Genomic DNA, 16,697 nt, shown 5'->3' on the forward strand with positions numbered 1-16,697 from the left:
CCCGGGCTCCCCGTTCGGGGAGCCCGGGCCTACCCCCCCCAGCCCCCCGCTGTTTGATTAAGGGCTAATTAGGGTGTCCCCTCACTTTTTCTCGCCCTCGAAGAGGAGGAAGGACTCGAAGGCTGGTGGCGCGTTCATCCCGCCGCCGCTCCGCCCTCACTCGCTATGGCGGCCGCGGCTTCGTCTCCGCTGGCGTCACTTCCGCCCACTCTCTGCCCTTACCTCCCGGCCGCAACAGCGCCCCCCTGCGGGCGGGAGGACTCGGTGCAGACACCAGTAGAGCCACCGCTGATGCCACCACCAGTAGGGCCACCAGAAATGGCACCAGCAGGGGTATGAGAGATATCACCAGTGGAGGCATCCGTGGTGCCACCACGGTCACCAGTAGGACCACCAGAAATGGCACCAGCAGGGCCATCAAAGATGTCACCAGTGCCACCACCAGTGGTGCCACCACAGCCACCATTGGAGTCACCAGTGATGCCACCACTGCCACCACCAGGACCACCACAAATGGCACCAGCAGGGCCATCGGTGATGGCATCAGTGCCACCAGTAGCACCACCAGTACTGCCACGAGCAGAGACTCCAGGGATGCCACCACCACCAGCAGGGCCACCAGAAATGGCACCAGCAGGACCATCTGAGATGTCACCAGCGCCACCATCAGCAGCACCACCAGTGCCACCAGCAGAGCTGTGGCCAGCCCCCCACCCTGTGCCCGTCCCCATGGCCAGCAGGGTGCCACCAGAAGGACAGGACAAGGCTGCAGTGTACAAAGTGCCTTTATTTCCACCGTCATGGTCCCCAAGCCGTGGGGACCCCGAATCCCAGCAGGGGGACAGGGGATCCCTCAAGTCTGCAGCTGCAGAAGGACAGGGGCTGGGGGTTTGGGGGGCTGTGCCTGGTGGTGACAGTTCTCCAGGTCCCCCAGCACCCTGAAGAGCCGGCTCAGCCCCTCGGGCAGGGGGGCATCTGTGGGAGAGGGGAGCAACAGTGAGACCCCACAGCCCCCTTGGGAGACACCCCCAAACCACCACAGCCCCCCGTGACCCCTGGGGACATTGCTCAACCAGAGCATCCCCAGTGGGGTCCCCAAAACCCCCCAACCCAACTTACCTTCCCTCCGGGGCCCATTCTGGGCGTCCTCCGGCTCCTGTAGCTCCCAGTACTTTTCCCTGGGGAGAGGGGGATGAGAGGGGCAGGCCCTTGGCAGGAGCACAAGGGGATGCAGGGGGGTCCCCAGGGGGAAGGGACTCACCTGAGGGCCCCCCGGAGGCCCTGGAGGTGGTGGAAGAGCCGCTGAGCCTCCACTGTGGGGTCCAGGGGGTCGCTCCAGTCCTGCAGGGTGACGCCGTGCCGGGTCCGGTCGCACCCCAGCCCTGTGGGGCAGCAGGGTCAGCACGTGGGAGGACGCCCCCCAACCTCCCTGTGGGGGTCCCAGGCCCCCTCCCCGTACCTGTCCTGTCCCGCTGGTGGCAGCAGCTCCACTTGTCCCCGCGGAAGACGCCGGGGTGGTAGGAGCGCAGCACACGGGGGTTGTTCCCGCACACCTTGCGCAGGGCCGACAGCCACTGGTTCAGCTCATTGACACACTGTGGGGTTGGGGACAGTGAGTGGGACACCCCTCGGGCTGTGACACCCCTCGGGGCGCCCCCCGCTGTCCCCTACCTTGCACTGCAGGTAGGCTGTCTCCTGCTGCCCGCCCGTGTCCGTGTAGACCACCTGCATGACGTGGGAGCTCCCAAAGCTCTTCTCCTCCACCTTCTCGGCCGCGAGGATGTTGGACAGGGCGATGGCACCGAGGCGCTGATGGAGGGGACACACACACACAGAGAGGGTCAGTGCCACCCTGCTGCCACATCCCCAGCCCCCAGCACCCCCCTACCTCTGCACTGGGGCTCTTGCCGAAGCTGAGGGACTCCCCGGTGAGGCAGAAGTGGAGTTTCTTGCCGGCGGCGGCGCCGAGAAGAGGCCCCTTGCCCCGCGTCTTGTGCACAAAGAGCAGCCCCTCCTTCACCACGGCCGTGGGGGGGCCCAGCGGCCACCCCTCGCCCTCCTCCTCCCCCTTCTGCTCCTCTGTGCCCACCAGGCGGGTGATGAAGTCCTTCATGCGGGCGATGCCCTGCTGCAGGGCGGGCAGCAGTGGGGACAGCCACGTCTCCTTGGCCCGCCCAGCCGCCGGCTCCATGTTTCCCACCATCTGGATGGCCTGGAGACGCCCGGGGATGGCGGTGTCAGCCCCAGAAGACCCAGCCATCCCAAATGGGAAGCAGCCAGGCACCTCAAAGCCCCTCCTGGGTGCCACCCCTTGTCCCTTGGTGTCCCCACCTTGGCCAGCAGCAGCAGCGTGCGGCTGGTCCGCGCGTCCGCGTGTGTCTCCCGCAGCTGGAACAGCTTGGGGGTCATGACGGCCGGCGAGAAGAAGCGGAGGCAGAGGAAGCTGGTGACGGCCACAAATTTGGCATGCTGTGACCACCGAGATGGGGGGGGGAGACATGTGTGGGTCTGTCCCAAAATGGGACATCCCCAGGCACCCCACACAGCACCCAGGGCTGTTGTTTGGGTGCAGCACGGCCCCACTCGCTGTCCCCCTGCGCCCCATCCCTGGGCACTGCCCTCAACCAAAGCTGGGGACTGCCCCCAGTGAGCCCTGGGGATGTCCCTGTTTAACCACCCTGGCCCAACCTGACCTGGTGCTGGGGGAAGCGCTCCCCGACGCGCTGGAAGAGCTGCCGGAAGGCGGCACGGATGACGGGGGGACACGCCGGGGCCGACCTGGCGATGGCGTCCAGCAGCTCGCCCAGGTAGGACTGGAGGTGCTGGCGGCCCTGCTCGATCACCTCGCCCTCCGTCTGCACCCGGTGCAGCCCCGAGCACCTGCGGGCACCGTCACTGTCACCTCCCTGTCTGGGGACCCCCTGTCCCACCTCCCCAACAGTCCCTTACCCGACGTCTTTGATCTCCACCTTGCCGGGGTCCAGCTCCACGTATTTCTTCTCCTCGAACACGCGGGCGATCGTGGGCCCCAGGACAGAGTGCAGGTATGGCATCCCTGTCACCTGCCAGGAGACAGCCCAGGGGACAGTGATGGGCCACAGGTCTGGCTCAAGACACCCTCAGGGTCACCCAGGGGATTTTCTCCGGCCTCCTAGCCCCAGAGGAAGACACAGCCCCACTAGCACTCCCAATCCTCCCCCCGGCAACTGGACCCCTGGGGACATCCCAGAGCCAGGGTGACCTGGGAAGAGCAAGTCTTGGGAAGTTCGGCACCTTGAGGAAGGACTCCATCGACTTTGAGGCCAGGGAGTTGCTCCGAAACAAAGTGTTGGGCTCACCTGCAAAACAAGAGAGGTTCCATGGCCTGGGGGATGGACACAGGTCACCCACCAAGCAGCTTCAACCATGGGGGCATTCCCAGGGGCTGTGCCCTCCAACCCTGGCCATTTCCATGAGGGTTATGGGGATTTCCAAACCTCAAACCACCTGCTGCTCCACCAAACTCAGCTCAGGAGTTGCTGGGATGAACCCAGCAGATTCCTACACAGAAAACAGTGTGACGGCTGAACCTCAACCATCACCCCAAAAAATATTCCCAACACAAGGTTCTGGAGGTTTTGCAGCCCCAGAAGATGGTTGGAGGCCTCTGACTCCACTTCCCACTTACAGGGCTTGGCCAGCTCCAGCTCGAAAAGCAGGTCCAGGAACTCCTTGACCAGCCCTTGGCCCAGGAAGAGTTTGACCAAGTTGACAGCGACCTCCTGCCGGCACTCGGCCGTGGTGGTTTCATCCAGGAGGGTGACCAGGTGCACTTGGCCATCCTGGAGGGGAGAGGCACCATGGTGTGATGTGGCCTGAGTCGGGCACAGGCCCGGCACAGAGCCAGGGAAAGGGGGGTGCTCCAGCAGGGCTTGGCAGGGACCCCTCACCTGGCGCCCCGACTTCACCTCCTGGCACAGGAGCTGGACCAGGGGCTGGTAGCAGTGGGAGGGCAGCACCATCTCATCCCGCAGCCTCACCTGCAGCTGCAGTGAGCCCAGGCTGCCCCGGCGCCTGCAGGAGCATGAGGTGAGTCGGTGGGTGGAGGGAGAAGTACTTCACCAAGCAGGAGGTGGCCCAACAGCCTGAGAAAGCCTGGGCAGGCAGGTGGAGGAGCTGCTCCTCCAAAGGATGACATTACCCAGGAATAACCCCCCCCCCACGCCCCTGTGGGCTCTGGGACCACCCCCAGCACACCCCAACGCCCCTGTGCCAACACTCACTCATTCTCCATCGGCTTGGACTTGTCCGGCCGCAGCCTGAACCACCCCTCCTCCTGCCCAGCCGCCTCCAGCCCCTGGACACTGAACACCACCTGGCAGGGGAAGGCAGGAGAGGGCTGGGTGGGCAGCTGGGCAGGACCCCCTGCAGCAGTGATGGAGTTTGGGGGCTCACCTTGCCCAGGAAGTCGTTCCTGCCGACGAGGTCCCAGTCCCACACCTCCACACAGAGCTTCTCCCCGGCGGGCTCGGCCAGCTCGAACTCGAAGGTCTCGTTCCAGCGGGGGTAACACGATTTCTTGACCACCTGCAAGGGCAATGGCCTTGTGTCTCGCCCCTCAGGACACCAGTCTAGGGATGCCAGGGAACAGGGATGGCTTCAGGCTTCCTCGCGGGATGATTCCACCTGCACCACTGGCAGGCTGAGGATCACAACGAGCTGCAGTTGCACTCACAGTGCTCTCCTGTGTCTTCCCGTTGTAGCGCAAGCGGACAAAGGGGTCGGAGGCCCCATTCCGGTCCTTCCTGGCCAAATCCCTGCCCAGAAGAGGAAGATATTTATCAGTGAACTCTCAAAATACCTACATGGCACCCACGGCACCCACTGCCCTCCTTGGTTCCCCAGCATGTCCCAAAGACCAGCAGATGAGGTGGACTCTGCCCCAGGACCCCCATCAGCTGCTGGGTGGTGAGGAGGATGCTCTGCATCCAAGGGACAGGACACACCAGGGAAACTGAGTCGTGAAGCAGCCCAGGCTCACTGCCCATGTCCTGGCTGCACACACAGCCCCTGCTACCCCTTGTCCCCTCCTGGCTGCACACACAGCCCCTGCTACCCCTTGTCCCCTCCTCACCTGGCCTCCAGCACGGAGCAGCGCAGCCGCCGGCTGCCCTGGCTGCCCAGGACCTCCACCCGCAGGTGGATCTCCCCCTGCACCTCCTCGTCGGGATCCACCTCACTGAGGCTCATCCAGCCACTGTATCCTGCGGGAAAAGGGGGGATCCCCATGGAAGGGTCACTGGGGGGGCCCTTGGACCAGCTCATCCAAGGAGATGGGTCCCTACTGGGACCCCCCAGCCACCCTTTCCCCTACCCTTGGGGTGCTCCACCAGCATGTCCCGGGTGATGCAGACCTTCCCGATCACGTCGTCGCGGCTGGAAAACAAAAGTGGGAAGCAGGACATGGCATGAGATTGGCACCCAGGCAGGACAGCCCCCACTTCAGGGAGTCCTGGGCTGGGGCCACCACGGTGTGTCTGAACCCATGGAGCACATCAGCCACCCTCTGCTGCCAGCTGGACAATAACCTCGGGAAATAACTTCCCCTCTTTGTGTACCAAAGCCCAGGGAAGCATGGCCAGGTCTGGATTCTCTGGTGTCTGCAATGGGGCTGAGCACACAGGGAGCCAAAGCTATAAACCCCTGAGTCCCCCTCCAGGCCCTCCCCATACCTGAGCGCATCCTCATCCATGACATAGATGGAGATGCTGTGGAAGCTGGGCTGGAGTTGCACCTCGTATTCTTCCCCCCAGAACGGGGACAGTGTCTTCCACACCGTGGCAGTCCTGCAGGGCAGGTGGCACTGGTGACACAGGGGACAGGGCTCCCTCACCGGGGCACTCCCCACCTTCCCAGCCCCAGGACCTTCCCAGCTTTTGGAGACACGTGTCCTTGGCCTGTCTTGAGGCTCTGGGCTGGCAAGACCTGGGGGTGGCTTACAGAGTAAGGGGGGTCATGAGCTATTAGACATCACTGTGTCAGGAGGAACATCTCAGCCCAAAGCAGGGAATAGCAGTAGTAGTAGTAATGTTATTATTATTAATAGTAATAATAATAATAATAGTATGGTGCCCACAGGAGGGTAAATGGAGGAACCCACTAGGAACCAGATCTAGGGCTCCAGCAGGTTTGGGGACCAGCCAGGGACCTGCAGCCACTCACCTGATGATGGCCTCATCGTCGATCTTCACGATGCAGTATGGGTCACTGCTCCCCGTGCTGGAGGGACACAGGACAGCTCTGTCAGTGCCACCAGCCATGGCCCTGGCCTCCCACCCGACCCATGGTAACGGGTGACCAAAGCCTTCAGCCCTGATAACCCCTGCCCAGAGAGGGGACCATGCAGGGACACCCCAGGGCTTTGCGGTGCCAGGGCTGCCAAAGGTTTCCTTGGGTGGATTTGGCCATGGCTGAAGGCACGTGGTGACCTCGGCTTCGCTCCCAGGCCAGGGACACACATCCCTGACCGTGTCCGGCCACTGTGTCCTGCTGGCAGCTAGAAGTGGTTTTCCTCTTCCACACAGGAAGCCAAGGAAAAAACAAAACCCACCCTTTCCCAGAAGTAGCTCCAGGCACCCACAGCACAATTTCACACATTAGGAGCAAGACCACAGCAACCTCCTCCAGCCCTGGAGCCTCTCCCCAGACCCCCAACACAGCTGCAGGGATGGGGACACCCCTGGGGACACCCCCAGGGATGCAGAGAGTGTGAAGGGCAAGCACCACAATGCTCTGACCCCGCTTCCTCCCCATGGATGACCCAAGTCATCACTGCCAAAAAATAATCACCATTTTATAGCTTATTAGCCCAGTTTATCAGGAAGGGGGGCAGGGGCGGGGGCTCTGGCTGGGGACAGAGGAGCCAGCAGGACCTGGGTGCTGGCCAAGGGGGTGGAAAGGTTGTGGCTCCCATCCCACTGGCACGGAGCAGCCTGCTCTGAGCTTGGATCCTCATTAATGCCAATCCCAGTGGCACCATCAGCCAACCACGAGTGTCCTGGAGAAAGGGGGGGATGCACGGGTGCAGACTTCGGTAGCCAAGCACAGAGTGATTTCCACATCCCAAATTCAAACAGGCTGAGAGACAGCTGCTGGGGGAGTTGAAAGGGTTTGGGTGGGGACTGAAAGGTTTTGGGAGGGGACTGAAAGGGTTTGGGTGCTCCCTGCCCTGCCAAATATGGCTACAGGGAGTTTCCTCAGGCTGTGCATCCCGGGTACCACAGTAACATCCCTGTCCCCAGGCACTTCCATCCTTTTGGCCCCGCGGTGCTGGCAGCGCAGCAGGTTGCCAAGAGCTGCTCTCCCGGCTCCTGCTCCCATTCCATCCCAGCGCCCGCCTGAGCGGTTTTTAAGGAGAGCAGTGGGTGAAGTGCTATTAACCGGAGCTCATTGCTGACATTTCCTGCCTTGTGCAAACCATCAGGGATGCAGGGAGCAGGCAGGCGGAAAGGGAACAGCTGCCCGCTCCAGCCGTGCCCGGCAACGCGGGGCTGGCTTGGATGAGAGCTGGAAAACCTTGTCACCACCGGGAGGTCTAGGACAGCCACATCCCCTGGACACAGGGCGCCAGGAACCCCATCTTGTACCACTCAGGCATCATGTTTTCCAGGCATTCAAACACAGGATGGCCAGAATCCATCCTTGGCGGCTGCAAGAGGTGCCCAAGCTGCCGTGGGATAAATCCGTTCTCCCAAGGCAGGCGGGGAGCCCGGTGACATCCCGTGCACCGCATCCCTGCCCCGGGATGTCGGGAAGGGATTTATGGTGCTGGATGATGGGAATCCTCTGACGCCCACGCAGCATCCAGTTGGCTTGGGCACCCCCGCGGGGTGCAGGGAAGGAGCTGGAAAGGGGAAGGCTGGGCTTTTGAAAGAGGAAATGAGCACTGTATGAACTGGGGGAAGGGAGAAGGAACCTGCGTGGACCCCGCAGCCACCGGTCGGGCAGCACGGGGGGCTGCAATTAAAAATTAACTGGTGTAGTCAGCAGTGCAGCTCTGCCCTGGGGGGGGGGGGGGTAGCGATAAAACAAATAAAAAAATTTAAAAAGTAAATAAAAAAATAAAATGAAAAAAAATAAAAAATAGCATAGTAAAAGAATAAAATAAAACGTAGAATAATAAAGGGTAAAAATAAAAGAAAAAAGGGTGAAAACTAAAAGATAAAAGGTAAAATAAAAGAGTGAAAGAGAAGAATAAAAGAATAAATATGAAATAAAAATAAAAAGTGCAAGAGTGAAAAAATAATAAAATAATGTAATAAATTAAAGATTATAATAATTATAACTATAATAATTATTAGAATTCTTTATTATCATACAATAAAATAAAATTCAAACAAAATAAAAATCAAATAAAAAAATCAATAACGAAGTAAATAAAAAATCAAAAACCATTAAAAAAAAATCGAGCAGACCATTTCCTTTCCTCTCCTAGGATGAAGACGCGGGAAGGATTTCCCAGCGCTCACCTGGGGGAGCGAACAGGGCAGAGCCCACCCCAGGCTGCAGCTCGGTCCGGGCAGTGCCGAGCCTCGCACTGGGGGTCCGGACCCTGGGACAGGGCGGCATCGGGAGCCACAAACCACAGCAGCCGCGGCCACATCCTGCTCCCGCGACTCCCTGCGCCGAATCCTGAGGGAGCCGGGGGTCCCGCAGGGGTCTGGGGGTGCCTCATCACCCCCGGCTGTCGCAAGCAGGGTCTGACCCCCCAGTCAGACACCCCGCAGAGGGAATTCCCACGAGGAAACCAGCGATCCCCAAACCCGTGCCAGGGCAGGGAAACAGATCCCAACGAGCCGCTGTCCGGAGGGGAGGGGGCCAGACACGGCCAAGGTCAGCGGCGGGGGCCAGGGCTGCGCTCGGGTTTCCCTCCCGGCCCAGCGCCACGTCCCAAAGCCACCGGTCTGGAAAGCTCCGCTCCAGGCGCTATGGCAGGGCGGCTTCCCACAGCACGCTCTCCCCAAACCAAGAGCCTCCCGAAATCCAGAGCCTGCCCGCGCTGGGTCAAGCTCCGGCAGGGAGTTGTGCCAAGGGATTTAAAAATCAGGCCCTGACACACGGGATTTAAAAAGAGAAAAAAAAAAAAAGTCATCTTTCTTTCCTTGTTTATCCTCTTTTTCCATGACGGCTGAAGGGATTTTTGCTGGTTTTCCGGCTGCCGGGCGCTCCTCAACAGCTTCCCGCTGCCTTGGTGGCTCGGGGCACGCCGGTGCTCTCCCCTCGTCCCACCCCAACTCAGTCCCCACATCCCGCCCCATAAGGATCGGAGCGATGAGAACCACGCCGGGATTTTCTGGGAGGGAAATCCCGAGCCGAGGGACTGCCAGAGGAGCCCCCCGGACCGCAGCCAGGTGGGATGGTGGGATGGAGCCGGGGCTGGGAACAGAGCGGGGACAGGGACCACAGCACCGGGGCTCCTGTGGGGGAGGACGGATGTACCGGGTCCTGCTGCATGTCCGGGGGTCCCTGCGGGGGTCCCTGCGTGGTGGGGGCAGCCCTGCTCCCCGGCAGCACAGGGGGAGCACCTCAAAGTTGGAGCATTGCCTGGGGTACCCTAAAGCATTGCTGAGGGCACCCCACAACATGGGATGCTCCTGGGGGTGTCCCCGAACCGCGGGGGACATCCCAGCACTCCCGAGAGAAGCCCCCAAAGCACTGAGAACTACTGGGGGCACAAAAAGACATCCTGGACAGAACCACCAAAGCAAGGAGGATCCCAAAGCCACACTGGGGGAACTCACAAAGCAAGGCAACCACAAAGCCTTCCTGGAGGAAACCGCAAAAAAGCAAGGGGGATCCCAAAGAGACCCTATGGAGAACCCTGCTGGAGGGACACCCCAAAGCCATCCTGGGTGGGACACCCAAAGAAAGGCAACATGAAAGCCACCCTGGAGGGAACCCCCAAAGCAAAAAGGAACCTAAAACCACCCTGGAGGGAACCCCCAAAGTATATGCACTGCTGGGGGGACACCAAGCCATTCTGGCCAAGCCCCCAAAGCAAGGGAAACACTCCAAAGACACCCGGTGGATGGCATCCCCAACGGGGACGTGTTGAGGGGACACCCCACAGCACTCCTGGGGTAGAGGGGGGTCCCTCCCGGGGATGGCCCCCCCAACCCAAACCCCTCCCTGCCCCCGCGGGGGGCACTCACATGTCCTTGACGGGCAGGTTCCTGCCCTCCACGATGCGGATGGAGAGGGCGCTGCGCCGGGCCATGGCGGGCGGGCAGCGGAGCCAGACCGAGCCGAGGAGACCCGAGCGGAGCCCAAACGGCGCCGAGCGCGGCCTCGAACCTGCGGCTCCCGGCACAGCGCCCATGTGCGGGCCGGCGCCGCCGCCCCCCAATCAGCGTGCGGAGGCGGGGCGAGGGGCGTGGTCCGAAAGCCCGTCCGCGGCGGCCATTGGGCGGTTCTATCGGCTGTCAGCCAGGAGGCGTGGCCTAGGCGCGGTGGGCGGGGTCGGGTCCTCCCGCCCTGCCGGGGGTCGCGGGGGGTCCCCCGGATCGGTGTCCCCGGTTCCCTTCGGTTCCTCCCGGTCCCGCTCGGTCTCCCCTCGTCCCGCTCGGCCCCCCCGGCACCGGCCGCGGCTTCTGGGTTAGACCAGACCCACACTCGCCCCCCCACGAATTTGGGGGGCTGCAGCGTGCTCCGCGCTGCCCCGCACCCCAAAACCCCGACGTTTTCTTGCTCTTTTACCTTTTTTACCCTTTTTGCAGCACCACCGAGATACCGGTGGCATTTCTGGGGGATCTTGGCGCCCTAAATACCGGCGGAGAGAGGGGGAACTCCTCCCCCCCGCAAGACCCACCTGGGCTCGAGGAGTCGCCCCGCACCCAAAGCTGGGGCTCAGGGCTGTGCCAGCCAAGCTGGTCCTTGGCATTTGCGCCGTGGGGACACTACGGGGACACTCTGGGAACACGCCGGGAACGCGCTGCCCTGTTCCTACAGCGCTGCCCCTCTCCCTCCCCCGCACAGGGGGACAGCAGGGGGACAAGGTGCGGTCCCCTGTCACCAACCCCAGTGGCAGCTCCAGCCCCGCACGCGGTCGGGGCCACGTGTCCCACCCCCACAGCGCCCGTGACAGGTGACACTCCCCCCTCCCAAACCACTCGAAGCCGCTTTGCAGCTGAAACAGTTGTTTTATTTCGGAGGACGGGGCGTGGGGTCGGAGGGGACCCGCGTTTGCCGGATGGAACCGTCCTTCGGCTGCACCCACGCTGGTTCTCCGCAGGAGTTAATCGCTGGATTTGCTTGATTTCCCTTGGCTGGGCTCCACGGGGGCGGCTCCGGCAGCGGGGGGGGGGCAGGTTGCTAACACCCCTCCCAGGCAGGACAAGGACAGCCTGTAAGGGCGCTGTGACCGGGGCTGGGTGTGAATGTGATGCTGCCCTTTGCACGGCGCCTACGGGGAAAAACGGTGGGTTTAACACACGGATGTGATGTATGTTGGTGTGTGCACACCTGCCCTGGCTCCACGCAAAGGGGTACAGCCACCCTGCCGTGAGCTCTGTCCCGCTTGTCCCCAGCACCAGTGGGGTCTCATCCAGACCAGGCTCCAGGATCAGGGCACCCACATCCCCCACATCAGTATCAGGGGCCCACATCCTGGTGCGGGATCAGGAATGATGGATCAGGTCTCTCCCAGTCTCTGGCAGAGCATCAGCTTCCCCCAGCTCACTCCCCACCAGTGCAGGATCAGCCCCCACATCCCCTAGAGGGAGATCAGGGATTCACTCCCCAGTGCAGGATCAGTCCCCATAACACCTGGAGCAGGATCAGGCATCCCAGGGTACCAGTCTCATGGCTCTCAGGGGAACATCAAGAGCACCTGGGAAGGATTGGGCCAGCTCTGGGTGGGCGAGATTCTCCTCTGGGTTTGGATCAGCGAGAAATTGCTGTGGGGTTAAGGGGAAGAGAGAAACACCCCCCGTAGGACATTCCAGTGGCCCTCACCCCAGTGTCAGGGTTTGGGGGGCCTCCCCTCGCTGCCCTGTGCCCCAGGGGACTTTCACCCATTCAGAGTGGACACAGGTGGCACCGGTGCCCCAACCGGGTGTGACAACACATCTCCCACTCCAGAGCATTGCGGGCCACATCCTTCCCCCCACCCAGGGACAGAACTCAGAGCCCTGCGTGGGGGTACAGAAACAGGGCCACGGGGCTTTCCAGGGGGCTGCGTGAGGCGCTGAGGTTTTGGCAGGTGCCATTCCCGGGGAGGTCACAAACAGGAGGTAGAGGCCTGGCACAAAGCACGCGGAAAAGCCTTTAATGTCCCTCTCCAGTGCCCCAGCCCCGGGGGGCAGCTCTGGCCGTGCCCGCGTGGCAGTGGGCTCATGCCGTGGGGGCACCCGGGGGTGCGTGGGGAGGCGGGGCGGTGCCGGGGGCCGGCGGGGAGGCGGCGGGGGCTCAGAGCCGGGCGGCCGGCTGGTCGTAGACGTGGTGGGTGTTGTACCGCCGCACCGACACCGCCTCCGGCTTGCTGAAGGTGCTGCTGCCGCCGCAGGCGTCTGAGCTGGGGAGGGAAGCGGGGGGGTGAGGGATGAGGGTGGGGACCACAGGATGACGGCATCACCCTCTGGCGCCGATCCCGCGTGCCCAGCACCTATCTCTGGGTTCCTAGGTGGGACTTGGTGGTGGCACTCACCCCCAGAAGACGAACATGGCCACCAGCCCGGCCAGGAGGATGGCGAAGAGGATGGAGAGGATGGTGGTGAGGGCGATCATGCCGGCGCTGTGCCCTCCGTCCGTCGTGGAGATGCTGTTGGATGACTTGGCTGGGGAGAGAGCAGGATGCAGGGATGCAAAGCCCTGGGCGGCTCGGGGTGGGGGCACGTGGGTGACGGTGTGTCCGTGCGTGCCAACACAATGTGCCATCACACAGTGAGATCCGCACCACTGCCCTGCCTCAGTTTCCCCATCTCACAGGGGCCCTTGCCCCAAACCACTGCTCAGGATTCAGCTCCCTGGGACCACCCCACACCCCCCAGGACCACCCTATATCCCCCACCCGACAGCTGCGAGGTGAGCCCCCAGCAGCAATACCTGTCCTCAGCATGATGGGCTGTGACCAGCCTGTCTCGGCCACGGGCTCAGAGCCCTCCAGGGCAAGGAACTTCACCCTGAGATGGGAAGGGAGGTTGGCCGCGGTCCCGTGAGCCGGGGGGGCTGCCGGGAGCCCCTGATGGGGGCACGTCCCCAGGAGCAAACTCACAGGTAGGGCCCGGGGCCGGGCAGGGGGCCATTGCAGGTGGGTCTCGCAGCATCCCCGCTGCAGCTGGTCTCGCTACCAACGCGCAGCACCGTGATATCCCCGGCGGGTTTGGGGCAGGGGTAGTTGGCGAGGGTGGCATTGAGGGTCATGTAGGCGGGGACGCTGTCAGGGAAGTTCTGGAACGCGCTCTCGGCAGTCCCCGGCGCAACGCTGTTGCTGAAGTTGGCTGCGGCTGCAGGGATGGGGATGGAGGGTGAGGAGGGAGCCGAGGGGCACAGGGCCCTGCCCTGGGCCGCCCCCACCTACTGCTTTCCAGAGCCACCACCAGCCAGATGTCGGCGTTGCTGTACTTGTCGAAGACGCAGCGGGGCTGATCCAGCACGAAGGTGGAGCCGGTCGTCAGCCCCTCCAGCACGGGGCTCTTGGTCAGGGACGGCGTGTACCCCACACGCTCCACTGTGGGGAGAAGCCAAGGGGGTGCGGCGGAGGATGCAGAGGTCCCGCTGCAGCCCCTGACCGGTGGCTCCGACCGGCTGCCACGGTCCCAGAGGTTCGGGGTGGGGACGGGAGGGAGCTGAACCCTGTGATCTCAGCAGAGGGGCCCCTGCTTGCTTCCCACCCCCTGTTCTGGGCTCAGACGCATGTTTTGTGAAAAGAGGAATCAAAGATACCCCGTGCTCCCACTCGGTGTGGGGGGGAGACACCTCTGTGGGACCCCCAGAGGACCCAGGTCGTTGACAGCAGGGACACTGAGGGTGGCACCCAGAATAGGGGGAGCATCAGCTGCCCTACCCCTCCAGGCTCAGGGGGCTCCTGGTGCCTGTGCACAGTGGACTCCTGCAATGCAAAGGGGGACCCCCAAAGGACCCCACACTGTGTCAGCCAGCTCAGGTCAGTGACACCAGGGACACTAGAGGTGGCACCCAGAATAGGACCCAGAATAAGGAGGGCATCAGGTGCCCTACACCTCCAGGCTCTGGGGTCCTGTGGTTCACAGAGGATCCCCGCAATGCCGAGGGGGATCCCCAGCCCATCCCGATGGCGCCGTCGGACTCACCTGCACCGTGGGCTGCGGGCAGGAGCAGGAGGAGCAGCGGGAGCAGCGGGAGCAGCGGGAGCATGGTGCGGACGCCTGGGTGCCGAGGGCGGGAGTGCGGGTAGTTGAGCTCCGCGTCCCCGTGGGACCCGCCTGTGGTCACACCAACCGCCCACATTCCTGCACGGGCCGCAGCCCCGCGGCAAACAGGTTGGGCTCGTTTCCCTGGGAGCATTTGTTATGTTTGAGCGCCCGCCGGCGAAGCGTGTTGGGAACCGCCGCGCTCGTGGCACGGCTGGGTGACAGCCCTCACCCGGGCAGTGGGGCAGAGAGGGACACCCCGGGGGGACGTGCCCCACAGACCCCATGGGTGCCAGTCTGTGCCCCCCACCCCGACACCAAGTGCCACCAAACTGATACCCTGGGTTGTTCTGGAGGGAATTCGGTGCCCTCACTCTCACAGCTCCCACCCTGCATGACCAAGGACCAGGAGGAGGCAGTCACAGATGTAAAGTCAGACTTTACTTGGCAGGACACTTTACTTCTAGCGGAAGGTGTCCCTGCCCATGGCAGCGGGGTTGAAATGAGATGGTCTTTGAGGTCCCTTCCAACACAAACTGTTCCATGTTTCTAAGGCAAGGAGCAGGGGGTCGGAGGGCAAAGCAGCCCAGCCCTGGGGGGCTACACCCACAGCCTGGGGGTGGGGGCTGTGGCAGGGCCGGGGGGATGTGATGGGTCCGGTAGGATCTGTGGGCAAAGGCACTGGTCCCCAAATCCCGCTGGCACAGGGAGCCCCACACCTTGGCACTGCAGAGAGAGAAATGCAGAGGCATCAAGCAGAGTCCATGGGCCGTGCCAGCCCCCCCGTGCTGACCATCCCCAAGGGGCACTTTCTCCTGCAAACCTCCAATTTAAGAATAAAAAGGCTTTTTAAATCTTAAAAACATCCATTTCTTTGCTGACGGGGGCGAGTTCGGGGGGGTTCTCCTGGGGCCCCTGCAGACACATCCCCCTGAGCAGTCCCCATACCCCAGGGCTCCGAGCACAGCAGTGGCCAGCACTGTCCCCAGGCTGGCCAGGAGGGAGGCGATGACCACCACGTCACTGCCACGGCGTGTGGGCACGGGGTCGATGGTGCTCGGGCTGAGGGCTGGAAAGAGGCAGGATGAGGGATATGGGGAGACACAGAGGGCAATGGAAAGGAGAGGGATGGAGCGTATGGAGGGCATCAGGGATCACTGCTCCCCCCTCTGGATTTTTGGGTGACGGCATAGGGCTTATGCTGTGCCACATGCCAGCATCCCAACAGGGCAGAGGGGGGACCCACGGGGGGATGGCAGTGCCACCAGGCAGGTGTGGGGACCCACGGGAGGATGGCAGTGCCACCAGGCAGGTGTGGGGACCCACGGGGGGATGGCGGTGCCACCAGGCAGGTGTGGGGACCCGCGGGGGGATGGCGGTGCCACCGGTACCTCTGCGCAGGAGGATGGGGTCGGACCAGCGCGTCTCCGCTTTGGGGCCGTGGCAGCCCATCAGCAGGAACTTCACCCTGCGGTGGGTACGGGAGTGACACCGGGGGGGCGATCACGCCCTGGGTGGGGAGTTACCCAAGCTGGGATTCGGGGATTCTGGCCTTACCTGTAGGGCCCTGGGGAGGGCAGGGGCCCGTTGCAGGGGTCCTGCCTGCCCTGGTCCTTGCACGCCGTGTCACCCCCGACCCGCAGCACGGCCGGGCTCGGGGCTGGGCAGGCGTACGCGGCCGCCGCCGTCTCCAGAGTCATGTAGGAGTGGGTGGTGGGCAGCTGCTTGTACGGGGGCACGTCAGCCCGGGATGGGGGGTTCCTGAAGGTGGCTGACGCTGCACGGCACAGATGGAGGGAGAGTGGCTGTGGTGAGGGTCCCCCACCCCCCTGCCACGGGAAGATGTGTCGGGGCAGCAGGTGCTCACCGTTGGCAAAAGCCACCGCCAGCCAAACAGTGTCCGAGGCGTTGGCGTGCCGGTCGAAGATGCAGCAGGGCCTCTCCAGTGCGAAGGTGGAGGCAGTGACCTTCCCCAGCAGTGCCACGGGGGGCACGCGGGGCACGTAGGGCAGCCGGGCTGGGGGAGTGGACGATGAGTGAGGGAGGGACCCCCTGCCCTGCTCCGCTCAGCAAGTGACTGACCCCGGCCCTCACCCGTGAGAGGGCCCACGAGTGCCGGTGTTGGCACAGGGGGAGCTCACAGGGTGCCAGCAGTGTCAGCAGCAGGGTGACAACACTGGTGTGGGGACCCCCCCAGCCGTGCCCAGCCCCATAACCCCCTCCCTGGCTCTCCAGACCCCCGTCCCCCTCTGCCCTGTCCCCCAGGGAGTCACCCAGGCCCGCGGCTGTGCCTGTCCCAGCCAGCGCCAGCAGCACCCACGGCAGCTCCAT

General features: G+C 63.1%; 3 protein-coding genes across 4 annotated transcripts; all 3 read right to left on the bottom strand.

Annotated features, from left to right (window-relative positions):
• Window positions 1–782: 782 nt before the first annotated feature.
• Window positions 783–10,301, bottom strand: LOC108504193 (ras GTPase-activating protein 4-like). Its single transcript, XM_017828872.1, has 20 exons — window positions 10,191–10,301; window positions 6,202–6,258; window positions 5,712–5,825; window positions 5,354–5,415; window positions 5,114–5,243; window positions 4,715–4,796; window positions 4,435–4,566; window positions 4,263–4,354; window positions 3,930–4,053; window positions 3,668–3,821; window positions 3,274–3,338; window positions 2,950–3,062; window positions 2,694–2,880; window positions 2,332–2,469; window positions 1,889–2,212; window positions 1,672–1,809; window positions 1,460–1,595; window positions 1,262–1,382; window positions 1,120–1,178; window positions 783–975 (listed from the first exon to the last, which is right to left on the bottom strand). Exons 1-20 carry the CDS (start codon window positions 10,253–10,255, stop codon window positions 854–856), a joined length of 2,415 nt encoding a protein of 804 aa, XP_017684361.1. The 5' UTR covers window positions 10,256–10,301; the 3' UTR covers window positions 783–853.
• A 1,005-nt stretch (window positions 10,302–11,306) lies between these two features.
• Window positions 11,307–14,414, bottom strand: LOC108504194 (uroplakin-3b-like protein). Of its 2 annotated transcripts, none has more exons than XM_017828874.1 (6): window positions 14,307–14,414; window positions 13,556–13,705; window positions 13,250–13,481; window positions 13,081–13,157; window positions 12,683–12,812; window positions 11,307–11,440 (listed from the first exon to the last, which is right to left on the bottom strand). In XM_017828874.1, the coding sequence occupies exons 1-6, from the start codon at window positions 14,368–14,370 to the stop codon at window positions 11,350–11,352; spliced, it is 744 nt and encodes a 247-aa protein (XP_017684363.1). In that variant the 5' UTR covers window positions 14,371–14,414; the 3' UTR covers window positions 11,307–11,349. The 2 variants fall into 2 exon arrangements, with proteins under 2 accessions (XP_017684363.1, XP_017684362.1); XM_017828873.1 differs by lacking the exon at window positions 11,307–11,440 and adding an exon at window positions 12,445–12,550.
• Window positions 14,415–14,742: 328 nt separating this feature from the next.
• Window positions 14,743–16,697, bottom strand: LOC108504173 (uroplakin-3b-like). The gene is made up of 7 exons (XM_017828839.1): window positions 16,508–16,697; window positions 16,234–16,383; window positions 15,924–16,143; window positions 15,758–15,834; window positions 15,315–15,435; window positions 14,977–15,092; window positions 14,743–14,756 (listed from the first exon to the last, which is right to left on the bottom strand). Exons 1-7 carry the CDS (start codon window positions 16,695–16,697, stop codon window positions 14,743–14,745), a joined length of 888 nt encoding a protein of 295 aa, XP_017684328.1.

The sequence above is a fragment of the Lepidothrix coronata genome, unplaced genomic scaffold (assembly GCF_001604755.1).
Source record: "Lepidothrix coronata isolate B3197 unplaced genomic scaffold, Lepidothrix_coronata-1.0 Scaffold154, whole genome shotgun sequence".
In the NCBI taxonomy this organism is placed as follows: domain Eukaryota; kingdom Metazoa; phylum Chordata; class Aves; order Passeriformes; family Pipridae; genus Lepidothrix; species Lepidothrix coronata.

Excerpts from the sequence above, each read along its gene's own strand:
- LOC108504193 (XM_017828872.1), bottom strand. The coding sequence starts at position 10,255 with ATGGCCCGGCGCAGCGCCCTCTCCATCCGCATCGTGGAGGGCAGGAAC. Across the intron at positions 4,797-5,113 it reads TGCTCCGTGCTGGAGGCCAG|GGATTTGGCCAGGAAGGACC; the intron begins GTGAGGAGGGGA and ends TCTTCTGGGCAG. Across the intron at positions 4,054-4,262 it reads TCCAAGCCGATGGAGAATGA|GCGCCGGGGCAGCCTGGGCT; the intron begins GTGAGTGTTGGC and ends ATGCTCCTGCAG.
- LOC108504194 (XM_017828873.1), bottom strand. The coding sequence starts at position 14,370 with ATGCTCCCGCTGCTCCCGCTGCTCCCGCTGCTCCTCCTGCTCCTGCCC. Across the intron at positions 13,158-13,249 it reads CCCGGCCCCGGGCCCTACCT|GGTGAAGTTCCTTGCCCTGG; the intron begins GTGAGTTTGCTC and ends TTCCCATCTCAG. Across the intron at positions 12,813-13,080 it reads GCCCATCATGCTGAGGACAG|CCAAGTCATCCAACAGCATC; the intron begins GTATTGCTGCTG and ends CTCTCTCCCCAG.
- LOC108504173 (XM_017828839.1), bottom strand. The coding sequence starts at position 16,697 with ATGGAGCTGCCGTGGGTGCTGCTGGCGCTGGCTGGGACAGGCACAGCC. Across the intron at positions 15,835-15,923 it reads CCCTCCCCAGGGCCCTACAG|GGTGAAGTTCCTGCTGATGG; the intron begins GTAAGGCCAGAA and ends TACCCACCGCAG. Across the intron at positions 15,436-15,757 it reads CCCCATCCTCCTGCGCAGAG|CCCTCAGCCCGAGCACCATC; the intron begins GTACCGGTGGCA and ends GCCTCTTTCCAG.